Source organism: Sinohyriopsis cumingii, unplaced genomic scaffold (assembly GCF_028554795.1).
Source record: "Sinohyriopsis cumingii isolate HCF-2022 unplaced genomic scaffold, ASM2855479v2 utg000913l, whole genome shotgun sequence".
In the NCBI taxonomy this organism is placed as follows: domain Eukaryota; kingdom Metazoa; phylum Mollusca; class Bivalvia; order Unionida; family Unionidae; genus Sinohyriopsis; species Sinohyriopsis cumingii.
In genome coordinates, this window is record NW_028315943.1 from 5,380,903 (window position 1) to 5,404,441 (window position 23,539).

Sequence of the window (23,539 nt, forward strand, 5' to 3'; positions counted from 1 at the left end):
TGTACATTATACTAACTCAAAGTTGGAGAGAACTGCTGAATTCAGCATTTATTTTCTGTTTTATATTGCCACCATGAGGCGGAGCATATCATACTATGACATCCATACATCCAGCTGTTCCCTATCTGAAGATCACAACTTTAATGCTTTACCAAACTTTGTGCATGGTTTCTACAGAAGAATATCGATTTTGAAGGTCAAGGTCACTGTGGCTGAAAGAAGAATCATTAGTTCTGCATCACAGACCTAGACCAAACTTTGTGGATGACTTGCATGTTTGACCACCAAAGAAAAGAATCATATCAACATTGGGGCGATTAGTTCTAAACCACAATACTGGTATCAACTGTGTGGATGGCTTACATCTGGGGTAAGGAAAAAGTCGTCATTAATATGGGGTGGGTGGGTAAAATGTCAGATTCACTGTAGCTGAAAAATGGTTAATGAAGACTAATATCTTGACCATGTGCCTTCACCATTTCGTGGATGGCATACTCTTTGGGTAAGAAAGAAGCGTTTTGTATTTGGGGTCAGTGTCACTGACTGAAAGATGCAGGGTGTTTTTTTTGTAACAGTAACATTAGTTCTAGACATTGACCAAAGTTTGTTTGTAGGGGTGGGAGGCTAGCATTTAAGGTATGGAAGAGGCCTATTGATCTTGGGACCCAAATGTCAAGGTCATTGTGTGGACAGTTAATGCAGTGACAATAGATAACGGAGTTGTGAAAGGTGAAAATTAGTCAAGTGTCCCATACTGTTTGTAAAATATCAATTTCTGTTTTTCTAGAAACATTTTGACGAATACTGTAATATGAATTGTCGACAGGAATCCTGTAGTCTTCTTCTCAGATTGACTGCAGGACCTTAAATCTGTAAAGTGAATTCACTGTATATCAGTACAAGAATTGTCCAAATACAGTGTTTGCCAGTCTGAGAAAAGTGTCAGAACCAACATATACCAATATGAGAGCAGTACTAGACCAGTGATGAGAATGATGTCAAATTCTTAGTCTTTACCAAACCAAGAATAGTGTCAAATACAGTGTTTCCCAGTCTGAGAATAGTTGCTAAAAAGTTTAGAGTAATATTTCTGTCCATCTTGGAGAGGTGTCAAACCGATTTTGTGGCTATGATACTTAGTGCATGAAACAGCTAGAAAACAAATTCTTTTCATCTTCCTATACAATGCATTGAAAAAAGGAGAGGTATTTTTATTATTAGATACCTCTTTTGGATGCATCACCAGCATAAATATTATGGATGACTTAGCATTCCAATATCATAATATACTATACTAGGTCAACAGAGTAAATTCAGTAACAAGCTGAATTTTGTTCGGTTTTTTAAATATAAATATTACAACGTACATAAGTTAAGTACCTGTTTACATAATCCTCATGCACTGGTGTTCTTAGGGATTATTTACAATGATAATCTTGAAAATAGATAGTTATCTATGGGTTGAGACATAGATACTACTTTTCAAATCATTTCTTAAACATTATGGTCTTTTGGGGGTACTCCCAGCAGCAGATCTCTTGGTTTATATTGCATAATGATGTTGACTCAAATCTGTCGGCACATAATTTGTGGCAGGTCTTGATCAAGGCTAATCACAGTTGGATAAATATGGTAGTAGTGCCTCCCAGTAAAACATCGGACTAAATAAATATTGGAGTATAGCCTCCCCGTAAATGTCAGACTGAATAAATATTGGAGTATAGCCTCCCTGTAAAACTCGGACTGAATAAATATTGGAGTATAGCCTCCCTGTAAAACTCGGACTGAATAAATATTGGAGGATAACCTCCCTGTAAAACTTGGACTGAATAAATATTGGAGGATAGCCACCCTGTAAAACTCGGACTGACATGATAGACTATTACATGGCAACCAGTACATCTGGTGGAGAAAGAACCGCCAATCCATGAGAAACTACTGGCAAGCTTCCTCACTTTCACATGACATGATGAGACTCAAAACCAACATGGACAGAGGCTAGATAACGATCTGTAAAACCAATCACATTAGACTACTTGGCATGGAGCATGTTTGAAGTATTGGACAAGACTGGTATTCATAATATATTAGTGTAACTGAAACCTGAAAATGAGTTCAGTGACCTAAATTTGATATGACCAAGTTATTCTTCTTGAGATGCATAAGGGGGCGCTCACCAGTTATTATGTACTTTTGGGAGAGTGACGTATGTAAGGTAAAGTTGTTTGCATTTAAAACATGCACAATGGAGAGAATGTTGGCATACCTCTGTGCTATATTAATGTAATGTGGATGATATTTATTTGGATATTGTACTTTTGGAAATTGTACATGATTTAAACACACTGCTAACTAAAATGACTACTCCCTTGTGCTAAAACATCAGCCTGAATTAGTCTAAAGTACGCTATCCATAGCAGCTATTAAAATAGGGAAAATGAATTTTGCAGGACTAGACAATACCAGCTTCTGAAAGTGCAATGAATGAATTACCAAATATATAAAATGTAAAAAAAAGTTATCTGCTCTTTTTTTTTATACAATTTACCTCTGAAGTTCAGGAAGTGAAAATGACCAAGTGGAGCTAGCAGTTCTTTGAAAGGTGCACATCTGGAGTAAGGCCAAGCTGTATACTCTATAACCCATATTACACCCATCAATCATACACCAAAATAAAGGAGATTAAAGGTTCTTTGAATTATACCTAAGATGTACAAGGTCTTTTTTAAATAGCCAGTATAACCAGTGAGGAAAGCCGGGGAAATTCTTTTTCTTTAAAATCCTAACACAATGCAAAATACAAAACTCTAGAGCGCCACCTAAACAAATTGATTTTCATGGGTGTAGGTTAAATAAGGGCCATGCTATTGAGGCAAAATGAACTGATGGCTGAAAACACCAAGTCATTTAAGCTTTGAAACAAGCAAATTCAGTGAATGTTTGTCCCCTGAGATCAATAAAGTTCACATTCCAAAAATTGATGATATTAAGATAGAGCTGTAAAGTTACTGGGTGGATGTAGAAAGTAAGAAAATTTTCACAGCTCCTCCTTAAAGAATATGAGGAAAAGTGCAGAAATGGGGTTTTTAAAAAATCATCAGTGATGTTGACCTTGAAGATAAAACCTGGACTGTGATACATTACATGAGATGCCATCAAAACAGGAAGTAACCTAGTTTTCATACAGCTCAGGTACCCTCTTTGAGATGTCATCAAATGCCAAGTTTTATGAGTGGGGGTGAAATAGGGACCAAGATATTGAAGGTGCAATATACGGATAGCTGAAAACACAAAACTCCCTAGTGCTTAAAAATGAGGTCACATTAACATAGTTTTATATGGTTTAATTACAATACACAATGCACATCCAGGGGCCCTGAGTGGCCAAGTGGTCTAAAGCGCTCTCCATTACGGATCATTGCCATCTCACCTCTGTCTGCATGGGTTCGAGTCTTGGATTCAGCCAATGTGGATATGTGAGAAAGCTTGCCAGTAGCTTCTCGTGGGTCTGTGGTTCTTCCTGGAGTTTTCACGGGTTCTTCCTCCACCATTAATACTGGCCGCCATGCATAGCCTATTGTGTGCTGAAAAATGGCGTTAAACCGCACAACAGCAACAACAATGCACATCCACATTGCAGTATTAATAAGTGCATGTGAAACAGGGCCCGAGATGTTGCATATGTAATGAATAGCTAATATACAAAAAGTCTGAAAAGTGAATTTATATCACAGTCACCTAGTATTATGGTAGAGTTTTTCTCATTAAGATTCATCCACATGCCTGTTTTCTTGAGTACAGGTAAAATAGGATTTAAAATATTGAGTCTGTAATGAATGAAAATTTTATAAAGGTCCCTCAAGCATGAGAATTAGATCACACTGATAAGGTTTTTATGGGCAAGTTATTTTTTATCAAGAGGTATCCACATACCAATTTTCAAGAACGTTGACGGGGGCCCAGAGTGGCTGAGTGGTCTAAAGTGCTCATCATTATGGATCACTGCCATCTCACCTCTGTCTGCGTGGGTTCAAGTCTCAGATTCAGCCAATATGGTTATGTGAGAAAGCTTGCCAGTAGCTTCTCGTGGGTCAGTGGTTCTTTCCGGGGTTTTTCCAGGTTCTTTCTCCACCATTTATACTGGCTGCCATTTATAGCCTATCTTGTCCAACAATAACAATGTTGACAGAGAAGGGTCTAAGATATTGAATTTGTAACCAACAAATAATTGAAAATAAAAACTGTTTAAGCATGCAGATTAGGTTACATGTACCTAGCTTTGGTATGGTAGAATTGCATTAGCTGGAATGTAACTACATAGTTTTCTTGTGTAGGTGAAATAGGGTCCACAGTATTGAGGGCATTGTTGTTGTAGGGTTTAATGCCATTTTTCAGCACAAGATAGGTTATACATGGTGGCCAATATAAATGGTGGAGGAAGAACCCGGGAGAGAACCACCGACCCATGAGAAGCTACTGACAAACTTTCTCATATACCCACATTGGCCAAACCATAATGGTGAGCACTTTAGACCACTCTGCCACTTGGTGCTAGACATCATTATAAACTGCCACACTGCAGACATAGTAGCGGTATGACAGAAAAATTGTTAAAGCTACATTTCAAATCCAAATCTCACACATACATATATATATATACACACACTCACACTACATTTCTCCAACAGATACGTTCCCCAATCACATTACATTAGGAATAATAGCTTGCTATATCACAAATCCAGCCCTACTAAAGGAAAATATTCATCTTTTAATCCATTTCCATAGAAAATGGACAATAACTCTTGCCCATTGGCACCACCATTTGTCACTGGTTTTTAGCTTCACTGGATATCATCATAAGTTTATCCTCCAACAGCTATTTTTGTGTTCTTATTGACTCACCAATTTTCCTTATGGATTTACTAAGTAGATTAGTCATTCTGCTGCAGGTTGTATATGTTCTGTTTTACAATTTCTACTAAGTTTGAATTTTTTTGTCACATTTAGGGACTTTGTCTTTTGAAGACCATTTCCCACAAGGTCACTATGAGCTAGTGTGACTTTATCCAGGTTCATACCAGATAAATTGGATCCACCTACTTATATCGCCAACTGTACAGTCATCAATGACTGTCCAGCACAGGGGGCCTTTTGAGAAGAGAGCTCAGCCAACTAGTTCACTGCTTGCATTTCTGACTCATGGTGGGGGGGGGGGGCGTTTCCCAATTTTAGGCAGCCCAGTGGGCGTAAGTTCCCCTGCCTGTCTGAGAATGTCCTTCAGGCTTACAAGCTGGGATGCTTGGGGTTTGTACCGGATCCATTGAATCAATGGCTAATAAAACCGCACTGTCACCAGCCATCCAGCCTATCACTGGCCATCCATGGGTCACCATCGGGTCATTCCAACATGGGAACCTTTTCGTCAAATCAGTCCAGCCTATGATTTACAGAGACCTGGTGATAGCCAGACTGACTTCTATACCACCATGTTCCAGGTCAACCGTTTGCTGGGCAAACCAGCCAGCAGTGCCAGACAGCCATATGTTCACTGCTTGTCCACAAGGCAGAACTAGTGATGTTTTCATGGGGACTGAATAGAGTCTTCATGCCACCTGATACAACTTCTCCAGAGCTCCATGCAAACCCAGTATGGGCCTAGATGCACAGTGAGTGCAATGAAAGTCCTTCAAATCCACAGTCCTTCACATCATACTCAGAAATGACCACTGAATGGACTAAAGTTTAGCTTTCAAGCCACCATCGAGAACATTTATACGGTGTTGGTTACTTTAAAATGCCCTCCACCCCCACCACTTCTCAAAAGAATTGGTAGATCTCGATGAGGAGGAAGACACCTTCCTTCTGGTTAATCCCCAATCAAGTCCTGGGTCACCAGTCTACTCATTCTAGTGACAGATATGTCAAGGAAGACTTGGGCTTTCCCAACTAGATCAATCACACAGCCTGTTAGCTTTGCTGAATTCACTGGTGAAATATTTGCAGATAAGATTTCAATATTCGTCTTCTTAACCATATATAACATCCTAGCAAACCTAATAACTTCACTACCTCCTGCAGCAGTACAACATGACAAGTGCTTGCAATTATTGCTCGACAAACATGCCTCAGCAATCAAGTGCAGGGGATCAATTCAAGGGTTCTCCATGGTACAGTATTGTTAGGGACCAGCTTGGCACTGCTAATAGAGAATACCATAAGGCTGAGAGAATCTGACTTTCCACCATCCTCACTATTCATAAGCAGATCCATGAAGCTGCTAAGAAGAATGTCATTGTTCATGCAGCAAAATCAGCCAACTACATAACTACAATCACTGAAAGTTCCAACTGCAAAGAGCTATTCAAGTTTACAAACAAGTTCATGTGAAGGAATAAATGTACACCACTTCCAACAATCTTCTCTCTGGTAAATTTTCTGGACCTGTTTGCAAATTTCTTCAATGACAAAGTTCATTCCATAACAGATAAGCTTGATAACAAAATTTCAGTGGACTCATCTTCATAGAATATAAATGACAAATTTGAACCTGTTTCAGCGTATACATGCAGTTGTGATATGTGCCGCTCTTTCATCCGGGGAACTCCCATCATTTTTCAAAACTGCCACTGTGAAGCCTCTGTTGAAGAAACCGACACTTGACAGTAATGATTTAAAGAACTACTGCCCTGTTTCTAACCTCTCATTCATGTCATAGATCTTAGAAAAAGTTGTTCTATCCCAACTAGTATCTCATTGGAATTCTAATTGTCATTTTAGTATTGTACGGTCTGCATATCACCCTTGCCAAAGTACTGAAATTGCCCTTCTGAAAGTAGTTAAAGACCTTCTCTCTGCTTTGGATAGTAGAAAAATTAGTCCTCACCTTCCTGGACTTGTCTGCGGAATTTGACACATTAGACCATATATATTCATTGTCTCCAGCATGTATTTGGTATTCACAATACAACCGTACCATGGTTCAAGTCCTACTTAGTCAACAGGGCACAAATTGTGTCTGTAAATGGAAAACAGTACAGCCCATCTGATCTTTGTTGTAGTGTTCCACAAGGCTCTGTTCTCGGCCCCATTCTCTTCATTATATACACTTAGCCGCTCTCAATTATCAAAGATCAACATCCAATGTCTCACCAACTGTGAGCTGATATTCAATTATACAAACCTAGCTGCCCAACTAAAGTTGATACCACCATCCAAGGCATAGAAAGGTCCAATGTGAAGTCATGGATGACATATAACAAGCTGCAGATGAATGATGATAAAACTGAAGCCATCCTAATCGCCACACAAAAACTTTCTCATTCACTCCTTTACCTCCAAAACAAAGCAATACATATTGGCAAAACCAGTATTAAATTCACAGTCAGTATGAAACCTAGGTGTCACTCTCGACAGTATGCTCTCATTACATGAACATTAAAAGAACATGTGTAAAGCTGCATATGTAGAGTCGAGGCACATCAGCTCCATTCGCAATTTGCTTTTGGTTGATGCCACTAAAGCACTTGTATGTTCCTTAGTACTTCCAAGATTGGACTACTGTAAGTCACTTCTATCAGGTTTGTCTCAGAATCTACTACAGATGCTTCAAAACATGGCAGCTCATATCATCCTTAGAGTACAAAGAACTGTACACACCTCCCCCTGCTCTGTAACCTTCTGCTGCTATCCGTTCAATCCATATTCAAACTCAGATCTGCACACTCTGCACCCTTTCGTTCATTGTCTCCAGTCCAGTATACCTATCTGACTTCACAAATGTGTCTTTCCGATTTGGAAACTTGCACTACTCCTCCAGCACTCATATTCTCTTTGTTTCCATTGTTAAAAGGAAGTCATAAAGAGGTTCTTTTGCATACCAGGGCCAAGCTACATAAAATGAATTAATCATTGATCTTAGATACAAGGACACTGATATCATTCAAGAGTCCTCTTAAAACACCTATTTCAACTACACTTAATGACTTATAAATATTTCCTTCCTTATTAGTGTCAGCATGTTGATGTTTTGTAATTTCATAGTGTTTGTTTTTGCAATCTTGTTTTATATGTTTTGATGTTCAATCTAATACTGTAAATTGCTTAGGCGCTGTACTAAGTCCACATTATTATTATTATTATTATTATTGTTATTAGATGGATGGAAAACAAGAGCTTTTGTGTGGAAACATAAATGGTAGCATAGAGATTGATGACATCATACCATAATACACTTCATGGTTGGCATATGGAAATTATAAATTCCATCAAAAAGGGACAACTGGATCTGAAAAGTGCTTCCCTGGGTCTTCTTGGAACAGTCCTAATCCCAAATAATAGTGTAACTGATAAAAGTGATTAACTCAATAAATGGAAAGTGTGCATGATGCAAGCTGACAGAAAATAGAAAAGTACTTATTCACATAAAAGTTTTATTTACTGATAAAATGTATGAAATTAGATTTCAGTAGACCCATTCAGACTGTATACCATGCCATTCCACTGTCGAACATGAATGATGAAATAGGTATTCAGCAACAATACTGAATCTATTCCTATTTGTAGTTTTGTAGAAGGATTGTAGCGCTTGTTCTCATCTAGCCTGTCTATTTTTTAAAACTATTTTGTTGAACCCCCCTTCAGCTGGGGGAGCTAAACTGACTTCTGTTGACTAAAAAGGTAATTTGGGGCAACAGTATCTGTTCAACTTTGATATGCAATTTCAATGTGCCCAATAGCGATGATTTTAGTCTTGTACTGTAAGGATTAAAACATAACATGTAGTCCATGAAGATGACCAAACTCTATGACATTAATGAGCTGGGATCGGCTGATTTGGGTTGTGATGTAATGTTGGCGGCAACGAAGGCTTGTCTTCTAACTTGTCATACTCCAGATAGAATTCTTTCGCCACCTTCCTCCAATTCTGAGCATCAAAGAAATAATAAGTTCCTCGTTCATATGTGTTTGTTTTTACGATTGGCTCTACACCTGGTGCCCTTGTTATCCACACCCTCTCATCTTTGTGATACCTCCAGTCACGACTGTACCTACAAATAAATATTGTATTTGATCTTAAATCACAGCCAAAATCCCAGGGCTGAAGTATTCTATTCTGCAAATGTACTTAAGATAGAGTCCTAAAGTCCCTTATTTGCCAAAAAATGATATGGTATGTATAACTGCTATAAGAAATTATGGTTCTGAGTAAAATGTTTACATCCATGTTTTTGCTCAAGTACACAAGTTCTGATTTATAATAACAGATGATATGACTGAAAGTGATTCCGTAACAATAAAAATACAAATATTCAAAGTCCATCTTTGTGATAAAAGCATACATATAACAAACCGAAAATTATCAAATGGTCTACAATTCCACAAAATTAAGAAAATTATAGATGAAGAGAGAAATATGCATGAATAAAGAAGATCATGCATACAAAGTGATGCTGTTTAGAGGTCTGGATAAACTGAACAATGTTATCTCCAAAATTCAATGATAGAAACAAAATTACAAAACAATATTAAAAGGAAACAAGCAATGTTTCCATGGTTCATTCTTTTCACATTTTAATCCAGATAGTATTGGCCTGGATCTGCCAGTACAAAATTTGGCTGTAAATCAGTATTTCCATTATTCATTCTATTAATAATTTTAACCCAAACTGTGTCAACATGAATTTTCAGGCACAAAATGTACAATTTTCATTCTATGTATGATTTCAACCAGAGCTGACTTGGATCTGCAGATGCAAAATGTGGTCAGATCAGTGTCTATATTATTCTGTCTACTTACAATTTTAATCAGTGTTGACTTGTATCTGCCAATACAAAATATAGTCAAAGTCTATGTTGTTTTTTCTAATCATGATTTTATCCAGTGTTGACTCTGATTTGCTAGTACAAAATCCGGTCGCAGATCAATGTCTACCTTGTTCCTTCTATTCATGATTTGAACCAAACAGTGTTGACTCATATCTGCTTATGCTAAATGTGGTCACAGATCATTGTCCACCTTGTTCTTTCTACTTGTGGCTTTAACCAAACAGTACAGAGTTGGATAAGCTGGTACTTAATCTAGTCATAAATTGGTGACTACTTTGTTTTTATCCAAACAGTGCAGACCCTTGTATTCTAGTACATTTGGTGCTGTCAAATTAGGGTCAAAGGTGTTTATATATGCACTATACATGACTAATTATATCCCTCAACTAAACCCACCCCACCCCACTTCACATCTTTATTGATATTACATAACTGAGTAGTGACTTACAACTCAGCAGCAGCAGCCAGTTGGAGCACATCTCCACCATTCATATAAAACAAAAAAAATAACAAGTCCTCTGTGTATCGGTTCAGTTTGATAGGTGCAAGCTGTGGAAAGTGAATAAAAAAAATATTAAACTCTCTTCCATTTATACATGTATAAGTATACCTCTTATAATATGAGCAAATGAATGTAGAAAATTCCTATTATAGGATTTGAAATTAAATTCAACTAGATTCTGGTCAATTTTACTCTTGAGACAAACTGTTGCCATTACATTGGATAAAGCATTTTAAGACGAGACTGAATCACAATTCATCACACGAAAACTGAAGTACTATATGTATCAATGACCTTGAAATTAAAAACCTACTATACAGAAACCATCATATTCTTATTAGGTTTACCATAACTGTGACCTTGGACCTTTGGACCTCAAAATCTATAGGTTTCTTGATTACCCTACAAGCAAGCCATCCATAAAGTTTAGTCAAGGAAACTACTGTTGGATAAAAGTCACTGTGCAAAGCACTTTAAAAAAAAAGAAGAACAATAATCTTGGACTCCGACCTTCAGACCCACAAAATCATTATGCATCTTCTATACCAAAAGTACAAAATCTCCACAAACTTTCATCAAGGTAAATGGTCAGAAATAAAAGTTATCCATTTGTCTTCTTTTAGTCACAGTGACTTTGACCACTGACCCAAAGTCAATAGGGTTCTTTCTGACAAAAAATGTAAAACACATATATACTTTGGTTAAAGTAAATGGTTAAGAACTAAAAACATTTTGTTGCAGAAACCATTTTTCATTTTTTGGCCACAGTGACATTGACAGCTGACCTTTCAACTCTAAATCTGATAGCTTTCTAAGCCCAAGTGAAAGCCATCCACAAAGTCTGGTCCAAGTCTGTGAGGTAGAACTATTATTATTATGCAGAAATAATGTTCTTTCAGTCAGCAACCTTGACCTTTAACCTGACTCTAAAATGTATAGGCTTCTTCTTTACCCTAAAAGCAAGCAATATGCAAAGTTTAGTAATGGTGGGTGATGGAGATTTCTAGTTATTGTGTGAAACTGAAATAGGGAACAGTGAGATGGATGGAACAGATAGACATCATAACAATATCTTCAGCCCTATGGCAGATGTACTAAACATAAGTGTTTTCTAGGAAAAACTGTCATTACTATTTTGTCTGACCCAATTTGGCATACAGTGACTACACTCTTGAGTGATAGCAGTATTTGTTGGTAAGACTGGATCTAGTGACTTGTGCCTTTCATGTTCCAGTCAGGTACTAGTCACTAAATCCAGTTCCATAGTTTGGTTATTGTCATTGTTGTAGGGTTTAGCGCCATTTATCAGCATACAATAGGGTATACATTCTTGGCCAGTATTAATAGCGTCCATAGTTTGGACCAAGAGATGCTGCAACTAACTTCAAAGAAACTGTTGTACAATATGTATGGACAAGTATCCATCTGGTGGAGTGAAGGAAAGAAAGTAAATATATTGTGTCTATACATTTAAATGCTACTATGTATAGGTATGCATGTGTGTATATGTATGCATGTGTGTATATGTGTGCATGTGTGTATATGTATGCATGTGTGTATATGTATGCTTGTGTGTATATGTATGCATGTGTATATGTATACATGTGTGTATATGTTTGTGTGTATATGTATACATGTGTATATGTGTGCATATTTATATGTATGCATGTGTATATGTGTGCATTTGTATATAAATAAGTTCCTTTGCATGAGGGCCTCAAGGCAGATTAGTTTTTCAGCTAATTGTGTTACCTTCTTTAAATAAAATCATTGTCATTATTATTACATTTATTATTATTATTATTAAATTTATTATTATTATTATTATTAGTTATTATTTATTATTATTATAGCAGTTGTGCACTATGCAATAGACCACCGAATGAAGCAAAAAAATTATCATAGCGAATTAAAAGAGCTCTACATACAGCTGATAGACAAATCTTCTATTTGTGATAACCAAACCAATGAACTTTTACATTTAAACTTTTTAAATTATGGTGAAATTATGTGTACAAGTAGCAAAGGAAGCCATCAAAAATATTTATAAATATCATCCTCTATTCTCCATCTGTTCCACCCCTAAAGACACATTTAGGATCTCAAACTTGCAATGTCAGCTACTGGTCATAATACACAAAATCAAACATAATCCTCCTTCAACTGACATGATGACAGGTTACAAGGTATATATATACTAAGATCTCTGACCCATGCATCCTCCTTCCCCATAAGCTGAATACAAGATTGGACACCCTTGTTGTCATCTACCAATCCTCCGTAAGCATAATGCCAAACATGATCTCCTTTCCACAATTTGTCTGGATAGAATTCGGGTTATCATCTCAAATGTACCAGAGGGTGGGTCATAGTACTTCTATTTATCACAGTATGCATGTCATCATGATGTTCTGCAGAACTCTTTCAGTAACATGACTTTAGTTGTCATGACTTTCAACAAAATGTGGAATAAATTATAAAGTCTGATTTTACAAATATTTGGATAAACAGAAGAGTGATAATCCAATAATGAAACTTAAGCTCACATGCATCATCAAGTGTTCCAGTTGCAAATCCTAACCCAATCCGAAACAGTTCTTACCAAATCAAGCATTTCTGCCAAGTATGGAATCATTGGAACTGACAATACTAACCTTGTCTCTGATGAAAATATTTGTTAGGTATTCTGCAGGCACATGAAAATCTGAAATTATAAAAATTGTATAAAAATTCTAGAATATGCCTTAAATCAAGAAAAGGCACGAAAATAAATGACAAAAACAGTTAAAACATCTAATTTTAAAATTAAACCATGTCAAAGTCATACATTTGCAAATGGTTTAAGTAGGACAATTTTTAATAATATTATTGCAAGTTGCCAAGCAATTCAGTTAAAGAACCTCTTATAAAAAATCTTGTTTTTTTACAGATGACTCCTAAATTTATGCACCCTAGAAGAAAGGGCCCAGAGCATGGCCTTACCATTTAAAATTATAGTGCTATCTTTCGCACATTTTCGTGTGTCTCACAATTATCCGTTCACCTTGATTTGTATGGTTTTAAGGTCCACTAATTCAGAAAACTGATTGTCACCAGCAGCAACTTACTTTTCCCTGATTCTCTCCATGACCTACTTAGCATATTAGTTGTGGAAGCATGATTTAAATTTTTCTTTGTAGTCTTTCTTTTTCATCCTGTCTAGTAGCTGAAAACGTTATATACAGGAGGCAGGCTAATACAAAGGAATGATTCCATTGTTTTTTAATTAACATGGTTCACACGCTTTTCTAAAGATAAATTTCCAGGTCATTTCCAGGGTATTTTCAGGATGAAATTAATTTTTTCAAGGTTTACATATGACCATTACTGAATGGAATTAAAGAACATTTTAGATTGTAAAACATGCATTTTCTAAATCTAAAGATGTTTCTCTTTAAAGACTAAAAAACATCTAAGTCAGAAAAGATGATCATGTACAAAACCACAAAATGTATCACACAAAACAAGCTTGATTATTTTCCAATAAATTGGCACGTGAAGTCATTTCAGTGTACAGAATAAAAATTCTAACTTTATTTTGCTGACCTGCATTATAATGCTAAGTGGTTACAACTTAATGAACATAAATTAGTTCTGTTTCCTTTCAAACCTTTAATTCTAAAGAATTCTATAGAAATATGCATCTTATAGAAAGTAAACATTTCCTATTACAGTAAAAAAACAACCATAAACGCAAATATTTAGAATCTTATCTTCAACAAAAAGAGTTTAACCCTGAATTTATCTATGCCAATAAAATCCCAGACAAGATTTTTCAAACAACCTATTCTCCTTAAGATGATCTGGTTAAAAATCCATCATTTAAAAAACATTTTCAAAAGGATTGATTTAAATTTTGACAAAAGATTTTCAAAATTATATACTGTTGTATAAACAAGGACCGAATTTTCTGTAAAATCAACTTGTCTTCTTGTAATTCGTTAAATCAGTCCCCAAACCTGTACTGATACAGGGGCTTGTATCATTTTTTAATATATAATACAAGGGATGAAAATTTCTCATTTCAGCTCGAAGATTCAACAATTTGGTCTACAAATTGGGCTTAAAACAAATAGCAGTCCATTTTTTAATCCAGGTTTCCTTCGAATATTCCCCCCCCCCCCATGTCATATTTGGACATTCAGGTTGGAGTGTGGGGGTCATTTCAATTGCATATAAAAAATATGGAATATGCTGCCACTGTGCAGTAGTGACATATGGTAGTCGTTTACCAGCAGGCCTATAGTCTGACTCTACATCCTTGTTTGTTTGTACCCCCATACCAATTTCAAAAACGAAAATGTTTAATGTGATAAAAAGTGCACAGAACTAAGTCAATTGAATCATTGATTTATAATTTCTAACCTGACTGTGACCAGAATGGCACTAATGCTGGCATCCCCTGCACCATTTCATGATTAACAGATTTTCCATACTAACACGGCGCCATATTGCGTACACAATAGGCTAGTTTATTTCCATCAGACAACATAATGATGTAGTTCATCCTGTTGGGAAAATGCTGAATAACTGCGTAAATTACATAACGTTGAGAGTTTGGAATTATATCCCTCTGCATACATGAACATAGAAATTAAACCACTTGTTAAATCCACATGAAAAGCAAATTTGTAGTTGTCATTATTTTCCTTTTCTTGATTCGACATTGTAAATATCGAAAGCAGACAACTTATGTATGTACGTCTGTAGTCATGATACACCCCATTGCTGAAAATGGACTCGTCCAGAAACGGGAAATGGATCCGAGCATGTCCGTCTATTACACTGAAAACTTCCGTTAAGCATGAAATGGGCATAAGATGACATTGTTAGGGCCACTCTACTCAGAGTCAGGTTAGAAACTATAAATCAATGAATGAACTAAGTTCCTTGCACTTTTTATCACATTAAAGGTTTCCATTATTTAAATCAGTGGGGGGGGGGTTTACAAACAAATGGTTTGTATTATCAGACTATAGAAAATTTAAACTTATGTTATATCGACTTATACCTGCATGAAATCAATAGGAAAATTATTTATTTTCTCAGAAATGGCAAGTGTTATAATCGTTATGTCTTTAATCCGCTGACAGACTAGACAAATCTGTGGCATAGATGAGACATGAGCCAGTACTCACCATCTGCATTACTAGTCACATGACTTCACAAATCTCAAATGACGACATCGCAAGTCCAATAGTCACATTATATCAACAACTCCTTTTTAATGTTGTTGTACAGAAATTCAATTAAATTAAAAGAAAGTCAGATACTTTTTGTAAAAACCAGTCTTATTTATTAAGCAGAGAGCACATGTCAATGTGGTAGCCACACAATACAACAAAACTCCACAAGTTGTTCTCGGAATATATAAATATGGTAAATTTTGTGTTCTTTCGGTTTTGTATTTCTATTACAACCAGCTTACAACTTTCATTTAACATTTTTTTTGAAAGTGTGGGTTGTTAGATTTGTGTACTCATGCAACTTGCAATGCAAATTGCGAGTACCAGGTCATATTTCATCAATGCCATAGTTTTATCTTGTCTTTCAGCAGAATAAAGACATAACAATTTTAAAACTCACAATGTCTGAGAAAATAAGTAATTTTCATATCGATTTCATGCATGTATCACTCGATCTAACAACATTTCAAGTTTGGCTTCTTGTGATTCTAGACTGGTTTTCATACCTTCCATGTAAGGAAGGATACAGATATCAAGCTGACTTTCAAAATAAAAGTCTACTAGATGAATCTAATCCACTGAGTGTTTGGATCGACTAAGCATATATGTTTATTGATTGCACCCTCTGAATATTCGGGTTTTAATTCAATAAATTTAACTCAGGATCAGTTTAGTTACGACTCAATTACATGACTGTTTCGGGCATCAAGTGGTGGCATAAAATTCGTTTTATTCCAGACTTTCATCAACATTTGCAAAATTCCAGGAGTTTTCATAATCGGGAATTTTTTAAAACATTTCCACAACTTTTTTCCGATTTCCTGGTAGCATTGGAATTGTGAATTAAGTTAGCATTTTTGCATTTTGATACACTCTCAACACATCAAATACCAATGCTACCTGCTACCTGCATTAAGCAAGAGGCCACTTGTTATGTGTTTAGTTCATATGTGGAATGATGACCTTTCCAAACTGACAGGGATCTAAGCTGAATTCTGATACTCTTAAGACACTACATAAATGCCATGGTTGTTAGAAATCGGTGCAACTTTACAGTGTTTGAGGTAAGAGATCATACACGTGTGTTTCAATAACCAATTAGCTTAGTGTTGTTGGCTGTGCTGGGTCCATTTGATGCCAAGCATGCTGATGTTGGTAGTAGTATTGTTCTAACTACTGAAGCAACCAGTGTTTGCTGTCAGTATAGTTTTGTTCTTTTGTATTCTATATTTTGGGTCCTTCTTGAGGTTAATCCATGAAATTGATGCCTACAAATTTGCAAATTTTGATAGGCAAATCCACAAATATAAGTACTCATAACAATATTTGTAAGATCCATGAAAATAAATGAAACCACAGTAGTTACTTAACACAAATGTTGATACCTAATTGACAAAACAACAGAAAGTACTAGTATTTTTGCTGGCATCAAAACTGTATAGACAAGAAAATGTAACTGCTACATTTATATAAACACTCTTATGTCACTCCACAAAGAAATAAACATGAATAAGATTAGTTTAAAATTTATAAAGGGTGAACTGCTTTTAAACTTATTCACCTCAAAATGAAAAATTTAATTATAAATTTATAATGTCACGTTTTGAGAAATATTTCAATAATGGTGCACTAATTAGCATTTTAATGTCTTTTTATTTTGTCTGAAGTATATAATTGTTGGCCAACGTTATATGAATTACAACATCACAGTACAATTACCTATATCTTGTGGCCTGCATGGCATATCTACCCATGGAGACTGAAATGTGCTGTACAGGTTTCTGTAAATGAAAAAGATTAATGGTAAAACTAATCTGAAGATTGATCAGGAGATATATGGAGTAGGCACAGTGCACAGATCCAAGACCCTGACATACAGTTCAAACTTTCCCAAAAATCACCTTCCCCACCACCTCTCCATATCATTCCTAAGTAATCACTTCCTGTATCCAGTTAGGTTTTGAAGATTCCTCATATATATATATATATATATATATATATATATATATATATATATATATATATATATATATATATATATATATATATATATAAATAATTTCATTTCAATAATTTTATCACCACCACCTTTCAAAATGTAATCTACTAAACTTTTAGAAATAATGCCCTTCTACCAACTGGTACCATATCTGTATTTAGTTATCATTGAAAAAAAGACAGCACTGACATATTTTGCAAACTGAATGTACTGCAATAATAACAAAATACAAGTTATAGCTCTGTGTAAAAGTATTATTGGCAAGCTCTTAAACAAGAGTCCTTTCACACGCCTGACACTCTACTGCCCAAACAATTTCAAGAGTGATGAAACCATCTCCAATATTCTTGAGTGGATAAGATATTTTCAAAAAAGGCACTGTGGCAGGCTGGCACTAATTCCGCTTAAGATAAACTTGACACCATTATAAGACTTGTGGTGAAAACCACATGTTCATAGGACCATCTAATCTGGAAAATTAGCGACATGATTCTTAATATGGCCAATATAAGAGTCATATTGAAGCCAGATTGGCACCATTTTCATTCAGATGCAACTAGATAACATCATTAGCCTTCTGGTGAAAACCATGACAGTAACACTTTAACTAGATAACATCATTAGCCTTCTGGTGAAAACCATGTCAGTAACACTTTAACTAGATAACATCATTAGCCTTCTGGTGAAAACCATGTCAGTAACACTTTAACTAGATAACATCATTAGCCTTCAGGTGAAAACCATGACAGTAACACTTTAACCAGATAACATCATTAGCCTTCTGGTGAAAACCATGTCAGTAACACTTTAACTAGATAACATCATTAGCCTTCTGGTGAAAACCATGACAGTAACACTTTAACTAGAAAACATCATTAGCCTTCTGGTGAAAACCATGACAGTAACACTTTAACCAGATAACATCATTAGCCTTCTGGTGAAAACCATGTCAGTAACACTTTAACTAGATAACATCATTAGCCTTCTGGTGAAAACCAGGTCAGTAACACTTTAACCAGATAACATCATTAGCCTTCTGGTGAAAACCATGTCAGTAACACTTTAACTAGATAACATCATTAGCCTTCTGGTGAAAACCAGGTCAGTAACACTTTAACCAGATAACATCATTAGCCTTCTGGTGAAAACCATGTCATTAACACTTTAACCAGATAACATCATTAGCCTTCTGGTGAAAACCATGTCAGTAACACTTTAACCAGATAACATCATTAGCCTTCTGGTGAAAACCATGTCACTAACACTTTAACTAGATAACATTATTAGCCTTCTGGTAAAAACCACATCAGTAACACTTCTATTTAGGAGAAGCAATATCAAGATTTTCAAGATGGCTTCCATGATGGCTATACTGGATTCAAGATCAGTACCATATTTATTTAATACCATCTAGAAGTTGCAAGAAGTCTTCTGGTGAAAACCCATTGTTGATAAGACTTTCCATCTAGGATGGGTAGCAAAAACATTTTCAAGATGGCCATTGTAGTAACAGTGACCATATTGGACATAGGATCGCATTATGCGAATCTTTTGCGTTAAAAAAATGCATGGCAACAAAATGTGTGCATCACATTTCTCCAGTGTGTGTAAAGGGAAGCACTGAACAGTGACCATATTGGACATCCGATCAATAAAATTTTAATCCAAAACCAACAAAACAGAATAAGAAGGCTTTCTGATGAAATTGCAAAGATTTTTAAGATGGCCACTCTGGTAGTAGCCATATTGATTATCTGGATGACACCATTTTAATTTAGGATCAACTAGACATTACAAGAAATCTTGTGGTGAAAACCCCATGCCAATAGTACTTTCTATTCAGGAGGAGAAAAAAAATAGACTTTCAAGATGATTTCATGACATAGTGGACACCAAATTGGCACAAATTTCATTTAGAACCAACTAGATCACTTTCAAAGTCTTTTAGTGACCCCTGCCACCATGCTATGACCATCCACTCAGGAGTTTCAGTAACAAGATTTTCAAGATTGCAGCTTCAGTAGCCATAATGGTTGTCCTAGCAGAATCATTTAAATTTAGACATCATAAGAAGTATTCTGATGAAAAATGCATGTTGATATGACCATCCATTTAGAAGCAGTAGTAAGATTTTCAAGATGGCTGTTGTGGTGGCCATACTGGATGTCTAAGCAACACCATTTTCATTTAGGACCAACTAGATAAATGTGTAAAGTATAATGGAAATCTTCCAAGAATGTCAGAAGAAGCGTTTAGACATTTCTGCTAATGGAGAGATGGATGACAAACATCGGACAACAGGTTATCCCATAAGCTTCCCAAGTCTATAACAGTACAACTAAATGAAATCATATTATACTATTCTGGAATATACAGTAAACAAATTGCAACTTACTCGGGTGAATTTAGATTCAATCCCAGCGTAGTCAGATCCATTCCAGGTGCTAAGGCTATCAAATTTGGGTCAGTTTCTGCAGCTTTGATAAATGTTAACAAACCAACAATGCCAAACTGGTCCGTCACCATTCCAGCTGGTATATTGGACACTGTGCCTGCAATTTAAAAAACACTTCTTGCTTTTCAGACATCCTATGACTCAACCATCTGTTTCGGGTCCATGATTTCCTTAAGATTTTCTGGTCTAATCAACCAACTAAAATGAACATTCATGCAACAGTGGACTTTAATGAATGTGATTAAATCTTAGAACTAGTACTGTCAATGTTAAAGTAAATAATCTCTTGTATAAGGGATATCACCAAAAATCTTCTCGTGTTTCATGGTTTACTTTGTTGTTGTTGTATGGTTTAACGCCATTTTTCAGCACAAGATAGGCTATACATGGCGGCCAGTATAATTGGTGGAGGAAGAACCCTGGAAAACCCCAGGAAGAACCACCGACCCACGAGAAGCTACTGGCAGGCTTTCTCACGTACCAACGTTAGCCGAGCCTGAGACTTGAACTCACGCAAACAGAGGTGAGATGGCAGTGATCTGTAATGGTGAGCACTTTAGACCACTCAGCCACTTGGTGTCCCAGTTTACTTTGTATGTAGAGTTATAATAAACCTGAAATTTGCTTCTTCAAACAAATAATTATTAAATAATTAAAAAAAGTCTTGTCAAATTCTGATGTCTTAAGACCAATTACCAGCATACTCGTAACCTTGACTTCCAATGGCAAAATTTTATTGATGTAAAAGAAAACAAATTTATCATCATTCTTGAAAAAATTAATGGGGCATTCATTACATGCAAGTGTAATGTAACATTGCATGTTGGACTTGACCTTGTCCAATAATAAAGTAATGACTTTTTCTCAACTAATACATAGCTAAATTATTCTCTATGTGTACGGGTTTAAAATCAGAATTATTGTAACCAGAAGTAAATATGTTTATTTGGGTCAAGGTCTAGGTTTTGGAACTTTATTTCTTCAAATTACTGAATTCAAGTCACTATTTTCTCTGGAAATACAAAAGTGCTCTGATAAAATTATTGGACATAGACATTCACTGGAATTTATAATGAATTCAAGCCTGGAATTATATTACTGTGATTCAACAAAAGACTGTTGGCACATCAATACTCTACAAGCTACATCGTCGCCTTCAGTTTTGGATTTAATTTGGACTTCAAAAGAATTTTATTCAGGACTTTAAATAGTTAGGACTTGTGTCTCTAATTCACAGATTATTTGGGGATTTAATCTGCAATACCATAAGCTCTCCTTTTTCATTTTCACTCTGTATTCTAGAAAAATAAATTATTTGCTAATTTTACAAAGCTTGTTGCTTTTCACTCTTTTCTGTTACTTATTTTTAAGAGCACAGATTTGAAACACTGTGTTCATACACAACTACATAAGAGTTCATTTTATTACCTTTTTATTAGTTCTGACAAAATTTAGAGTATCAGGAGCAAGACCGTGTAAAAATCTCAAAACATTTCATTAAAATGGGGATAGGCTGAAACTTATTCTGACCATCTTGGTGGGTAACTATTCCTCTCTTGTATGGTCCCCCTGTCTGCTTGTCTCCTGGAAATTTTCCATCCTTACTAGAAGACTGTTCAAAGGATGAACCCGAGATTAAGTTGATCGGCTGTATAAAAGAATAAATTCAATAAATTCCTTTATCTAATGACAACTTTTTGTACGAAGGAGATATATTTAAAATTATCGGTAAATACACGCATATGCAATCATCTGCAAATGAGACTAGGTGCTATTTTTTAAAAAAATTCTTGCATTAATAATTACAAGAGATTTATCTTCTTAATGCATGTGATATTTAGATGGCAGAGAACCTAAGTTATTGTGCAGAATGAAATTTACAGACCAATAGACATAATACGCTGGACCTCACTGTGGGTGTACAAAAAAACAGCAGCTAATCAAACAAAAACTGTGCACAAAGCAATTTGTAGATATGTGCATTTTCAAGTGATGACCATAATAATTACAAGTTTCATGGCAATCCATGAAAACAAAATGCTGGACCAGTTTCACTGATGGGTGCCATTCCTTTGGACAGACACAAGTACAAAAAAATACCCCAATGTCCTGAGGCAAAATCCCACTGAAACTTTTCTATGTGATCTTGACTCATTAACGCACTTGATTCACAGGATGCACTGTCATTGCATCATACTGATTTATCCAAGTATGGACAAAATGTATTATGGGGTTTTGCAAAAGGAAATTACAAACGTTAACCAAAACACAATGCAAATTTTACAAGACGGACTGTGACTTCAAAGTTTAAGGGGCTAGTAAGAGTGTCCCAGAATGAACTAGCCCAGTTTAAGATGATTCATGCCAAGCATGATGAGAATCCCTCAGAAGTCTTGTGGAAATGAATACAAATTAAAAACTTTAACTAACTGTTAAGAAACTTCTGATGCTGGCAAAGACAAAAATGACTGCTACATCCCACTTTCTACAAAGTCAACTAAAAAGCAGTACACTGAAACATTCAGTGGAAACCATGCTGGTCCAGGATTACATGACATGTGCAAACATCTTTTGCGGAATTCAATTGCACAGGACGCTCTCAAAGTGAAACTTGCTTGGATTTTAATAGCTTCAGCTTCATCATGCCATACTGATGTGAACCATGAACACCCAAGTCACCAATGGTGGGCACAATATTCACATGGTGATTCATTTCCATAAAAACAACATGTTTTGGTGATTTCAAATTTAAGGGGCTTGTGCTGTTATCTGTAGATTTTTCCTTTCAAGTCACAGATAACCACCAGTGTAAAGTATTTTCAAGCCTGTATAAATGATGTAAGAGACTAGAATTCTTTAAAAAGAAAATGCATAATTTAATAATGTATCAAACTTGTTATTAACTTCTTTGAACCATGGAGATTTTTGTCACTTTCATCTGAAATATGAGTAGGAAACACAATTTGGGGGCTGCTTCTGAATATATCCAAATAACTCTGATTCCAAGAGATTTCCATTTAGCCTGATGCCTAGTTGTGATAGAAATGTTTTTCATTGGCTATTTCACTCACTCATGTGCAAAATAGTAAAAGTTAAAGAGTTCTTTTTTTCTTCTTCTGCTTATTGGACCCATCATTTTTGTGTTCTGGCCGCTTTTTACTTGAAATTCCAAATTTATCATACTTTTTACAAAGGTTTGCCTGTCTGCATGCAGTTCAGACTGGTCTGCATTAGATCTGAGGCCAAAAAGTCTAAAATCCTGACACAAAATCCAATTCTGACGTGTGAAATTTTGGTGTAAAAACAATTGTGTCTCAAAAAATATGTTTGTCCCTCTGTACTTTGTAATACAAGTAGAAAGTTCAACTGTCTACTTTTCAGTAATACCACCCATTTTGGTGTGTCTTAAATGACATTGTTTCTACAGAGCTTGGAAGTAGGGTACCTCCTCCTGACAAACAAAAATTGTGGCACCATGGATTAATGAGTTAATTTGACAAGATGATGGAGGAGAAAATAGCGAATTATGA

At 35.7% G+C, this 23,539-nt stretch overlaps 1 protein-coding gene across 4 annotated transcripts in view; it reads right to left on the reverse strand.

Moving 5' to 3' along the window:
* Positions 1-8,415: 8,415 nt before the first annotated feature.
* The window catches only part of LOC149773091 (CCR4-NOT transcription complex subunit 2-like), a 66,024-nt gene continuing 50,900 nt past the window's right edge, over positions 8,416-23,539 (reverse strand). For all 4 annotated transcript variants that reach the window (XM_089946853.1, XM_089946852.1, XM_089946851.1 and 1 more), the window contains 6 exons: positions 21,540-21,657; positions 19,950-20,106; positions 17,275-17,336; positions 12,985-13,034; positions 10,277-10,377; positions 8,416-9,050 (listed from right to left, as the gene is read on the reverse strand). In XM_089946853.1, coding sequence (XP_089802979.1) covers positions 8,813-9,050; positions 10,277-10,377; positions 12,985-13,034; positions 17,275-17,336; positions 19,950-20,106; positions 21,540-21,657 — 726 coding nt within the window. In that variant the 3' untranslated portion in view covers positions 8,416-8,812. The remainder of the gene's footprint in view (positions 9,051-10,276; positions 10,378-12,984; positions 13,035-17,274; positions 17,337-19,949; positions 20,107-21,539; positions 21,658-23,539) is intronic.